The sequence below is a fragment of the Anabrus simplex genome, chromosome 14, assembly GCF_040414725.1.
Source record: "Anabrus simplex isolate iqAnaSimp1 chromosome 14, ASM4041472v1, whole genome shotgun sequence".
In the NCBI taxonomy this organism is placed as follows: Eukaryota; Metazoa; Arthropoda; class Insecta; order Orthoptera; family Tettigoniidae; genus Anabrus; species Anabrus simplex.
This window is the reverse complement of record NC_090278.1, coordinates 69,202,525-69,215,717: the sequence shown is the minus strand read 5'-3', so window position 1 is coordinate 69,215,717 and position 13,193 is coordinate 69,202,525. Positions and strand designations below refer to the sequence as shown.

Here is a 13,193-nt window from a genome sequence, read left to right as displayed (position 1 = left end):
TAACTGTGCTCTTGAAAAAGTTGTCAGAGTGTGGAGAAAAGCAGGTGCACCATGTCACTGACCGGGACCAAAAATGAAGGGTATTGACGTAGACTGTCTAGCATTTGCTGATGATGTGGCACTAATTGCCAAAGACGTCTCTGATGCACAGAAACAGATTGTCATTCTGGAAGAGCGGAGCAGCAAAAATAGGACTTTAACTCTCATATGAAAAAAGCTAAATGTATGACAAATATCAAACTGCTCCACCTGAACTTAACAATGATACGAACAAAATTGCAAGAGTAAAGGAATTTAAGTACTTAGGTGAATGGAGCACTGAAAATCAAACCAAATAAAATAGTGAGTTATTCAACCTTTTCAATAGAAATTAAATTTTGTTTATTAAATAAACATTTAATGGGACTAGTTTTGACCTATGTAAAGGTCATCTTCAGCTATATGGCGTGTAGAATAAAGTATTTGAAACACAGTTGTTTTAAAGATGGTCTTAAAACATATAAGTTTGACACTATGAAAATTTGTTTATAGAATTTCCTGAAAGCACATTCGTTGTAAGAAATTAGTTCACTTAGCTTTACGAATATACGAGAAGAAGTCTTAAAATATTCTTCGAAGTATTCAAGAACGTAGATACAATTCAAAATTCAGAGTCTTGATGAGATGTGGAAATGGGCATATATGCATAATGTTGTTGTGGTAGAGGAGAAGTCGTCTTATGATATTAAAATCATTCACAGTCTTGATGAGATGTAGAATTGAGCATATACACAACTATATAGAATTCCCTTTCCACTGAAATAATATATTTGTTCAACTGTCATTTTACTAAGACAATACTTTGCATATATGCTGGCCTCTCGCCACTTTTTTATGTGGTTCAGATCTTGGTCACTCCATGCGAGATTTGTGCTGGACAAAGTGGAGGCGGGAAAGGTTTTCTCTGGATACTCCAATTTTTCCTGTCATCTTTCATTCCAGCAACGCTCTCTCCACTATAATTTCATTTCATCTGTCAGTCATTAATCATTGCCCCAGAGGAGTACGACAGGTATTGGCAACCAGAACAATTGCTATCCTCACCGCTAGATGAGGACTTCATTCATTTCATTGCTGACCTGGTCAAATGACTGGGAAAAGGCTGTGGATTTTCATTTTCTAATATTTAAAACCGTAGATACTACAGTATACATCTGGTCTACATTACCAATTTGCGAGAGTAAATACAAATTTCTCTGGCACAAACCATAACAAATTGTGTCCAAATTCACAATATTTTCTTCACAGTTGCCTAGGAGGCATTGTTGTGCACTACTATTTTCCCTACAAAAAATGAAGTTATTTCATTCAAAACCAAGTGATCGATCCATGGTTAGCCTTGCAATCCATAATTTTTAATTATCTTGCTTTTATTACCCCTTTAAACTGACACATCTCACTCGTGACTACATATCCTATCTAAACCATCTCTTTTTCATTCACATTTATCCTGGTCTTGATATCTGAAAACTTTGCTTTTAATCCGAAAAATGCCCGGCAGTTTCTGGTTGTCTATTCAGGACAAGCTTTATTTTTTTCTCCAATCACGTATGGAACTCTCATCCTCACTGTACTTCCTTTCCATAGTGCGATTACCAGTTGCTTTGGCTCGTCAATAAAGTGGAGCTTCTCTTAAACTGTGAACGACGTATGACGAGAACTCACACTTACCACCCTAAACACGTGATAATACTTAAACCTGCCTTTGCTGGCAAGATGTAGTGTTTACAGTGCACTATGTCTTCTGGTATGGGCTAGAATAAAATTGTTACTTTCATTGACCTGTCTCAGTCTTATACTTGGCTTTGACAATATGAAAGTGGCTGGGGTATGAGTGACGCTAGTAATGCCATTCCTTATGCAGCCAGTCCCTACTATGAATGGTGTGAAGATGTCGCTCATAGGGTCGGTTGGTGCACACATTTCAGTAGGCTTGGCAGACTGATGTGCAATAGCAACTTCTGGCTCAGTGAGGAAAGCAACAGGAAACTGCCTCACTCCTCATTTCCCTAGTACGCCACTTCAGTGACACCTAGGCTATCTATGACAGCTAATGGTGAACCTGTTGAGGATCCAACCAGCCTTCGGGCTGAATACCCAACATACATACAATACTTAAACTGACTACGCACATACGCAGGAACTGATTTGCCAACAGACTGACTGAAAAAATCCAAGCCTCCAGATTTCTATATGCCAGCAGCTTTCCACCAACCTTGACACAAATAATAGCTCCAACCCAGCTTTTTGCCACCAAATTTTTACAAAAGCAGATGGGGATTATTAATGTATATATACACAACTACTGTTCATAAATTCCCAATGTTACATATGTGTAACATTGGGAATTTAGTATTTTCCTGTCGCTATGAAACATTTTTGCCGCTAATGCCCATTGTGACAGATCAGTAACAATACATACCATGAAGTTTCCAATTATGCGTAGATTTTTTTATAGAACAATCATATAAATATCGTTCTGAATGAAGATAATTGTTTTCCTATGGAGACCTATCCTGGGCACTAGAGGGTTAGCTCATAGCACAACAGGTTACCTCTCCAACATGTCAGAAAGAAACCATAAATATTTATCATTTGTAGACAAAAGTCAATGAAAATCATTTTAGAGTATTTAAACACAGTACCAGTCTTCTGCCCTATAAAGGGTTAATGTCACTTATACAGTACTAACTCATCATCATCATCATCATCATCATCATCACATAAAAGATAAAAAGCAATTCTCAAAGTTTTTAGATTTGGTTCCCTACTCTAGGCCATAGTGTATTTATTTAAAATTGTATTTTTTTCCCGAAGGTTCAGGCAGCATGGTGTATGCTTGCCAGTCTTTCTAGTTTTGTTTTTTAAATCACCGTAGTATTATAAAACTATGTACAGTCAAAACTGGTTAAGACGTCCCTCTCTAGCTCATTTCCGTGGTTATTATGCCATTATTCCATAGTCCCAGTCCATATGGTGCTGTTGATGGTCGTTCGTTAAGCCTTGAGCAAAGCCCTTGGTGCTATTCGACAGGAGTAGGCTATGTGCCGGCACTGGGTTTCACCCTCTCCCTTCCTAGTATCATATATCACATCATTCATTTCATCTCATTAACTCCTCTGATGAGGTTTACATCAGGAAGTGCATCCGGGCATTAAAAAAAATATTTAAAAAACTACGGCGACAGATTCATCTCACCTCATAATCCGAGGGCAAGGGTTGGACAAACATACATTCCAAAGTTCCAGTCCGTGTTCTATTAAATACATGCTAAAGAAAAATGGATAGCACATGTTTACGTCACTCTTTAGTACATCCGTAATTCCCACGATAAGAAATGTAAATTAGCGTTCCTGGCCACGTTGTGTGCACGACACACCAGTGACGACCGGCCTAGATAAGAATTTGGTGGAGAACTTCATTTCACGGCCTCGGAGCATGGCAGCGTGTCGGCTTACAGCTGCAGGGAGCGTCAGTCTCAAGCCAGTCTTTGCTGTGGGCCTGTGGTGGTTTGGATCGCGCAGCAGTAGCTCGTTTGACGTGTTGGTGCTTAATTTTCCATTCGTAAGTGAATTGTGTAAATTAGGCCTACTATACTTATGTTTGCAGCTGACGCGTTGGTGCTTAATTTTATGTTTGTAAGTGAATTGTGTAACAACATACATAAATACTCCTACTGTACTTATGCATAGTGGTTTGCAGGACATTCAATTATGGAGGAGAAGAAAGCTAGATTGTTTACAAATGATGAAAAATTAAAGTTTATTGAGAAAGTGGATGCTAATCCACACATGAAACTTATCCAAATCACCCAGATGTTAGACATTCTTATGACAACTTTAAACGTGTATAGTCTGCATCTCTAAGAATGTTTTTCCTTGATCTTTGACTGTGTTGTTCTTAAAAAAATGTATTATTTCTTTCTTTATTTATTCCATTAATTGTAAACACTTGTTTCGTTGTTTTCATTGTAAATTTTACGTACAAACCTAACCTTAAATTTAACAGTGTAACTGTGTGAAGTTTTTTAGCATGTTCCCTCTTTATGACGTGTTTTTTCTTTTTTCGGTCCCCACAAAAACATCCTAACGGGTTTTGGCTGTATACTATTATTTGAAATTCGTGGTGATACTGCTGAGTATACTGATGTGCTTGTTGAAAAATGTAGTAGAAACTGCAAATATATGCAGATTGTGTGGTAGTGTAAGAAGTCAAATGTAAGTTTCTACCCTTACATGTGATATCTTGGTTGAAAATATAGAAAACTCCGTGAAGTAACCAACTCTTTATTACTTTGTCTGTAGGAAACTTCTAGACGGTTCCTGCACTTCACAGTACCACGAGTCGTACCTGTCTCTCCGCAGATGAGGCTCATAGAAGATAACCCATCTTCATTCTCTTTGATGGACATCTACTTGAAGAGTACTGGACGCATGCGACGAGACTTTGACGATGATCCAGTGACACTGTACTACGACAGGCTTGCTGGTATCCAGGTGGGATGTTTTGGATTTTGATTTCACTATAGCACAAACTTATTTCACCAGTATTGTGTTGTCATATTAGATTTGGCCTGATTTATATCTGAAACTGGCATTTGCCATGGCTCTGCACCCTTGGAATTCTTTCAGATTTTGTGACGATGAGGATAACTTCATTTTGTGTTAATTGTATTACTCTTTAATCAACATATCATAATGAACTTCAAAGGACAATAATAGAACTTAATTAACAACAGCATTGTAAACAAAACCATACAGTTTTTCTATATCATGGAAAAAAAGTAGTTCATACAATTATTCATTTCACTCAACACTTATCACTCTCTTCATTATCTTCAGCACTCCTGGGACATATGATTGTTTTCTTACTGTGATTTCTGCATGCAGCCGGAACAAAGTGTGGAGGTTTTGTTGCCTTTTTGTATTTTTTGCCCTTTGGAATGACATTCCTTGGTACAAAGGTGGCAACAACCTCTTCTACCATCAGCTTTCTTGGCTTTCGATGTCTGATTTAATTTACAGCCTAATATCTCTTCCTTGGCCAAAATTACTGACTTCCCCTGTCCCTCAGTATATTCAGCACACTCCTCAATGCAGAGTTCGATAAGTTGAACAGCCAGTTCTTGTAAATACAGTCTTCGCTTATTAGGTTTTTCTTTGTTCCAGTTTGGAAAATTCAGCAAACATAGAGCGATACCATTCAATGCCGCATTGTCTAAAAGAGTGTAAAAAAACTGATTGTGGCCATCTTCGAGTGCTCCTCTTCGTGGAATATTTGCACACCATCTTATCCATGGTGTTCACTCCACCTTTTGTCTCATCGTGATAAATATGAACTACGTACCCAAAAAAAATAATTAATAGTATATTTTACTAGAATGAAAAGTTTAAAAAAGTAATCAAGTGGTTAGGTAACTGGATTCAAAAGAGACAGTAACTTTCCCTATAGTTAGAGCCCTGCACAGATGTCCGCGAAGTTAGTGTCTTGGTGGATGCAAACTGTATGGCAGTGTGGATAATTTTTCTGACTTACCGGGCAAGTTGGCTGTGCGGTTAGGAGCACGCAGCTGTGAGCTCGTATCCGGGAGATAGTGGATTCGAACCCCACTGTCAGCAGCCCTGAAGATGGTTTTCCATGGTTTCCCATTTTCACACCAGGCAAATGCAGGGGCTGTACCTTAATTAAGGCCACGACCGCTTCCTTCCCATTCCTAGGCCTTTCCTGTCCCATCGTCGCCATAAGGCCTAATTGTGTAGGTGCGACGTAAAGCAAAAAAAAAAAAAAAGTTCCGATCATTTCTAAATAATGACGTTTATTGATTTTCACTCAGGTATACTCTTGTTTTTGCTTATGCTTAGGCAACCCTTGACGTTGGTATGGGAGAATAGTGGTATATAAAGAGCCTTGAGACCATAATGCCGTAAATCTGACCTAAGCCTAACTGGCTCTGCCCGTAGTTAATGGAAGGGTGGAACAAAGGTCAATACATCAGTAGTTATCGCAAGAGAAAATCCCTCATAAACCTGTGACTGTAAGGGTTCTGGTGCCAGGTGTTAGGCCTATTGTATTATGTTAACAGATCTATCCGTTTCAATACCCTGGATGTAATATACTGTAGTTGAATATTTACGATATCTGTGGATAACCATTTTGCAGATGCGGATAACCATTTGTGGATGCAGGTGCGGATGAAGGAAGTGCGGATGCGGATATTATTTTGTATTATTTTGTATATTGTATTGAATTGAACAGGTGGGCCTATAAATATTATAATAATATTTGAGATGTATTATTTTGTATATCCGCGCAGGGCTCTTAACCTATAGTAAATGTAGTGACTAAACTAAAAAATTGAAATGGTAGGCATAAAATACCACCCCGCTGGTATTGCTAGGGTTAGGATGAACTCAAGGACCCAGTCCTTGGATCAGAGGAATTAATGAAACACACTTAAAATCCCTGGCTGAGCAGAATCGAAGTCTGGAGCCCTCCGAACCAAAGACCAGTACACTGACCATTCAGCCTAGGAGCTGGGTGACCTTTTCCAAATGAATTAACACTTAATATCATGATACTCCTATTTTTCCATATTTCACCCCCTATGAAAATGAGCTTTACACTATAGTTCTTCTGTTTCCGAAACCATAGTGTTTTCATGTTGAACTTATGTTTCCAAAACTCTTTGATAAGATTATGCCAATATCCAATTGGTAGACAAAGGTAACTCTTTAGTTACTCATTAAATCTTCTGGATATCTGTTTCAGGCACGTGGAGCTCAGGCCAGCATCCAGGTGTTGCGAGAAATAATGCAAGAGGTACAGAACAAGACGGTGACGCGCAACATATTACGAGCTTGGGCGCTGAAGACTTATCCAGGTGCTTCCGACTTTTGGACATTCCGTAAAATGGTGAGTATACCCTGTTCTGCCATATTCACATGAAGTCAGATCTTCTATGAAGGAGGAAATTATGAAATTATTAAAAAAGAATTGGGAAGAACTAGGGAGGAAATTCAGTCTAAGATATCAGGTATTAGGTTTTCTGGCATAAAGTGTTAAGTTTCTAGGGTGCGTGGAAATATCTCATTAATTCATATCTGTCTTCATTTTTATATCTAATTTTATGCATCACAAACTTTCCTACTTCCATTTTTTAGTATAGACTCTGTTTTGAAACTTAGGGACCAATGACCTAGATGTTAGGTCTCTTTAAATAACAAGCATCATCATCACCATCATCATCATCATCATCATCATCATTATGTTTTGAAACTGCGTAGTAGAAGCATTCCTGATTTTACATTATGTTATCCTGTAATGAGTGCTTGTTGCCACTTTCAGTTCACACTGCAGCTGGCTCTTGCTTGCTTCTGTGAGTACGTGTTCCACCTTACCAGGGTGAACCCGGATATGCTGTACGTGCATCAGGACTCGGGACTTGTCAACATCTCCTACTTCAAATTTGATGTTGATGACGCCACAGGTAAGTGTCCAAACATGTTGGATGTCTCAAAAATTGGTAGTTGTTAGGTCTTAAGATAGGATTACTATTGTAGTATTTTACTCAATACTCACAATACACAGTGAGTTTAAGCTTTACATGTACAGCAAGATCAAGTATGAACTTTTGATCTCTTTTTTCATCACCTTCGAGCTCACAATAAACGAGACATAACTAAGGTATTTATAAACAGAATGTTGGCATAGCAACAGCCACACATATTGTGAGGAAGGCAACATTCGACTTCTTGACAAACTGTAGCATGCCGAGCATGGCGAGGAAGGAGTGCTGGCCTATTTAGAGGTGCTCTACCCCACCCTCAACCCCGCCCCTCTGCAGAGAGATATGCTTAAACTCTGTAGTCTGTGAAATGGACCTTACAGCCAGAATGCATGTTTGTTATAGGGGGATCTGTAGAGTTGGTAGGCATCTGTTGTTCAGTCAGATGGTAGAGTGTTGGGCTGAAGTGAGGCTTAATTTGGTCGATTGAGACAGCAACTTCTTGGTGTGAACAACAGTGTGAAAGGTTTATTCAACCAACTTATGAGATCCACTGTAAGAAGGATTAGAGAGGGTGGTGAACAGCATTGTGGCACAAGAACACGTGTGTGGCATCTGTGAGGTCTCCATGGATGAAAGTGGAGTAGGTAGACTTCTCTTGTACCAAAACTGTTTGGAAGTATGACATCTGTTCTTGCAGTTGGTGGAGTAGTAGAGAGGGTTTTCAATGGCTGGCTGTAAGTACAAGGATGCTGCCTAGTATGCGTAGAGTTTCTCCATAGAGAAGTTCAGCTATCAAAGACTGGAAGTCAGGTTGAAAAGCCTAAGAGATCCAGAGGTAAGGCAAATAACTTCATCCTTAAGTTTATGAGGGGCTTGCTCGGGTGGAATCACGTCCTCAGTTTCCACAGCGTACCGTTCATCGAGTTGTGATAGGATGTAATTGAACTTTGTCCTCTCGGCTGCCACTCCAGATAGTTCAACCGTGCTTCCACGTGAACAAACCGTACTGCAGAGCATTCAGGCCACAACTGTGGTAATCGTACATTGTGGCATTAAGCCTTGAGCAGACCCCCTCAGTGTTACTTGACAAGAGTAAGCTGTGTTTCTGCTCTGGGTTTCACATTCTTCCTACCTCATCATCATCATCATCATCATCATAATCTTCATCAAACGTTACACAACACACAACACACAGATGTCACACTCGCGTAATGATCTTTGCTTTTGAAACAAGGAGTAATTAACTTCTTGAATGAAGATGGTGCATACAAAAAAACAATTTTTTAAAAATGAAGATCTCAAACTGCCTTAATGGATCGTAACAAAGTGCCTGAGCATTGGCTGGCCTTTAGTCACAGGGGTCCTGGTTCGATTCCCGGCAGGGTCGGGAATTTTAACCATAATTGGTTAATTCCCCTGGCACAGGGACTGGGTGTATGTCTCTTCTTCATCATCATTTCATCCTCATCATGACGCGCAGGTTGCCCGCAGGCGTCGGATAAAAAGGCATGCACCTGGCAAGCCAAAGTCCTCGCACACATCCTGACACTAAAAGCCATACGCCATTTCACTTCAGAACATACACAGTTTTGTATCTTCAAAAGAAATCTGACTCAATTAACCTTGGGACTGCCAGCTTGGCGTAGACTGTACTACACTACCAGTGTAAAAATATCCAACCTGTACAATACATGATATTTCCTGAAGTTTACCAACACCTGTCAACAATTTTAGTGAGTGTCTTTGAGATCAAACATGACAGAAGATATTCTCAAATCCCAGAAGCATCAGTAATTATTTTCTAGCCCTTGGTCTCTCACTTTGTTTCTCTACATCTGTGTTTGATATTATGTATACAATATTAACTTTATTTGGGATTCAAATTAATGCTCTCAGCTGACTAATTCATTTCTAGAACCTTATTGCCCACAAACTTTTCCCTCACAGACCTTAATTTATATTAGGGAACATTGTCATGCTGATACAGACAATAGTCATCAATGAATTAACCATCTGGGCTCAAATAGCGAAGCACTGATTTTCTAACCCCAAGTTAGTGAGTTTGGTCTCATCATGACACCGAAGTAGGCATCTTGAGTGACAGTACTAGTACCACCTTATTTTCTCTTGATTAGGAACAACTCCCATACTCTGTCACATCATGTCTTAGTTATGTGATCAAGGAGAGAAGCTCCAGGAGATCAGTGTAACATGAACACCCCCATGCTATATAGAGGATGCTCGGCACTTTTGGAAACTGGTCAAATCTCGGCCCCATACGATGCCACCAGATGTACTGTTGTGCGATACACCTTTGATTTGAAGTGAACGTGCATCTCATCTTAGTCTTCCCTCATAGTATGACCATTGCTTCCTTCACAACGGAAGTTCATTCGTTTCAGTCAACTGCTGTTGCCCTCTGTCTCATCAGGCTTACCCTTTTACTTTTTACATCTCCATCTTCTGGCACTCATATTAAATGTCCCAACCATTCCAATCTCCTGATTTTCATAAACTGGTCCATATGTCTTCCTCGTGATTTTTCTTTCCCATATTCTGAGCATTTCTGTGGCCTTTCCTGCCATTGACCATTCTTCAGGCTTAAGACATTTTGGGTAGGTAGCTAGAATGTTTTTCCTTTTATCAATTTTTCTTCTAGGTTCAGACCTGAATCTTGTGTTTGGTTTCTCAAGCGATATAGTTTTTCTAGCATAAGCTTTCAATCTTACACTCAACCCCCATCCTGAGGAACAGGGATTCTTTTGCTAGGGTTACCATTAATTAGCTCATATAACTCCATTTTCAGATGCCAGGCACTTGTCCTTCTTCATGCATCCCCATAGTGGTTGAGTTCTGCTGGGTGTGATGGCTAAAGTAGTAATATGGGTTGTAGTGGCTACATCTTTCCAGATATCAGCATATCTCCCAAGGCTGTACACCCAGCCGTTCAGCCTCTTCCTTTATCCGGGCTTGGAACCAGCCCTAGAGTATACAGAGTACCTCCTAGAGGTGAAGTTAGATCGTGAGTCTAGTTCTACTTGTTTACACCTGTAATTCTGTAAACATGAAATTATAATCTTGTGCCTCCTTCAATAATTGTGGGATTGTAAGTGAGATGATTGGAGGTAAGACATGGTAGCTATTTATTAAATAAAGTCTGAGTTTTGCAACCTACTTTCCCAACTATGGGGCAGCATTTCAGGCATTCATGTGTAGTCCTCTCTGTGTCACAGGAAACTTGGATTCCAGTCGGCCTGTCCCATTCAGGTTGACTCCGAACATCATGGAGTTGGTGAGCATGATCGGTATTAACGGCCCACTAACCTCGAGTATGATAGCGACGGCACGGTGTATGGTGCAGCCCAGCTTCAAAGTACAGACCCTGCTTCAGGCCATACTTCGAGATGAAATGATAGCCAGCTACAAGAAGGTATGTACGTCAACCCCTTAGTCCCGTTTCCTAATACGGGACTGGGAATGAGGTGAGGTGAAATTATGTGGTATTTTTTATGGCTAGATGACCTTGTTGATGCCAGCCTCAGTAGAGGAGCTAATGAAGATGAAATGAATTATGGTGAATGAAATTGGGTGTAGTACTTGTCACATAAGGCTAAAAAGCAAATATCGCTGCCCTGTTGTCTTTTTTTTTTTTTTAATGGCTTATTACTGCTGCCAACTTGACTAGTTACATATTGAAATCACGAGAGAGAACCATGAATAAACTAAACCTCAATGTAAGTTCAGTAATGGAGATTCCCTTACCCAACTCCACGAACCTACTATGCTGGTGTAGCAGAGGGATAGGTGATAAGCCCACGTGGCGCGTCCTAACCGGCTTGCCGGTAGACCTGAGGGAAATAAAATACCTCTCGCAGGCCAAACACACAACCCCCTGTGGGTGGGGGACGTAGACGAAGAATACACCCGCAGTATCCCCTGCCTGGCGTAAGAGGCGACTAAAAGGGGCGGCCAAGGGATGATTCTGTTAGAACCATGAAACTACTTGTGATTAGTACCACCATGCGGGGAACACCATGGGTCACTTTTACTTGTGTGTAGTACCACTATGTTAGGTACAAAATAGGTTTGTGATTAGTACCGCTTTAGGAGCGACACCCTGGGTGAGGGACACCATGGTTCTGGCTTGCCTATGAATAGTACCCACTGTATGAGGAGCACCATGGGATAGCGCAAGTCCCTGTGGTTAGTACACATATGTGATGAACACCATAGGTTTGCGTTGCCTGAAAATGGTGCCGCAATGTGCAAAACACCATAGGTCTATATTACATGTGCGAATTTCATTACCTGTGAGTAGTACCATCGTGTGTGGAATACCGTGAGTCTACGCTACTATTGATTAGTACCGCTATCAAGTAGGTTCTACTTTCCTAGTGATAAGTAGTGAGGGGCCGACGACTTGGATTTTGGACACCTTTAGACTACAAGTACCCCCTGCGTGTGGGGGACGCACATGCAGAATACACCCGCAGTATCCCCTGCCTGGTGTAAGAGGCGACTAAAAGGGGCGACCAAGGGATGATCCTATTAGAACCATGAAACTACTTGTAATTAGTACCATCACGCAGGGAACTCCATGGATCGCATTTACTTGCGCTTAGTACCACTATGTTAGGTACGCAGTAGTTTGTGATTAGTAGCGACAGTGTGTGAATCAGGATGAGGTTCTTACAGTACCTGTGATTCGTACCCCTATATGAGCAATACCATGGGATGAGCAACACCATGGTTCTGCCTTGCCTGTGCTTAGTTCCCACTATGTGAGGAAATCACGTTATAGTTCAGGTCCCTGTGGTTAGTGCACTTACGTGAGGAACGCCATAGGTTTGCGTTGCCTGTAAATAGCGCCACAATGTGCGAAACACCCTAGGTCTGTGTTACATGTACGCATTACACAACCTGTGAATAGTGCTGTAATGTGTAGAATACCGTGAGTCTACGCTACTTTTGATTAGTACCGCCAAATGACAAATAGCGTGGTTCTACTTTCCTAGCGATATGTACCATTATGAGGGGCCAATGAGCTGAATTTTGGACTCGTTTCGACTACAAGCATAATCAATTCAGCATCGTGCTATAGAAGCAGTCCCTTTGTTAGTAATACTATTGTTTTGTGCCAGCTTCTGTGCATGTGAAGCACTGTGGGTCGGTTCCACTGATCTTTATAAATTCATGTCCATCCATCCATTCATTCTTCGTCCTCACGCTTTGAATTCTTGTCAGTGGAAGATTTTGGACTTTTAATTTGTCATAACATTTCGTCTCATTAGGGACCGATGACCTCGATGTTAGGCACCTTTAAACAACAAGCATCATCATCATAGACTATAAGTATCATCGATTCAGTACTGTGCTATAGAAGCAGTCCCTTGGTCAGCAATGCTATCGTTTTACGTTAGTTTCTTTGTATGTGCGGCATTGCGGGTCGGTCCACTGATAGTTTTAAATTCATATCCATCCATCCATTCAATCTTCGTCCTCATGCTTTGAATTCTGGTTAGTGGAGGGTTTTGGACTTTTAATTTGTCCTAACATTTCGTACCATTAGGGGCCGATGACCTAGATATTAGGCCCCTTTAAACAGCAAGCATCATCATCATCATCATCATCATCATCATCAACCTTA

At 40.5% G+C, this 13,193-nt stretch overlaps 1 protein-coding gene across 1 annotated transcript in view; it reads left to right on the top strand.

Annotated features, from left to right (window-relative positions):
• Nipped-A (Transcription-associated protein Nipped-A) overlaps positions 1 to 13,193 on the top strand; it is a 347,371-nt gene that overhangs the window by 314,852 nt on the left and 19,326 nt on the right. The window contains exons 63-66 of the mRNA XM_067157840.2: positions 4,344 to 4,535; positions 6,808 to 6,951; positions 7,384 to 7,525; positions 10,780 to 10,976. Coding sequence (XP_067013941.2) covers positions 4,344 to 4,535; positions 6,808 to 6,951; positions 7,384 to 7,525; positions 10,780 to 10,976 — 675 coding nt within the window. The remainder of the gene's footprint in view (positions 1 to 4,343; positions 4,536 to 6,807; positions 6,952 to 7,383; positions 7,526 to 10,779; positions 10,977 to 13,193) is intronic.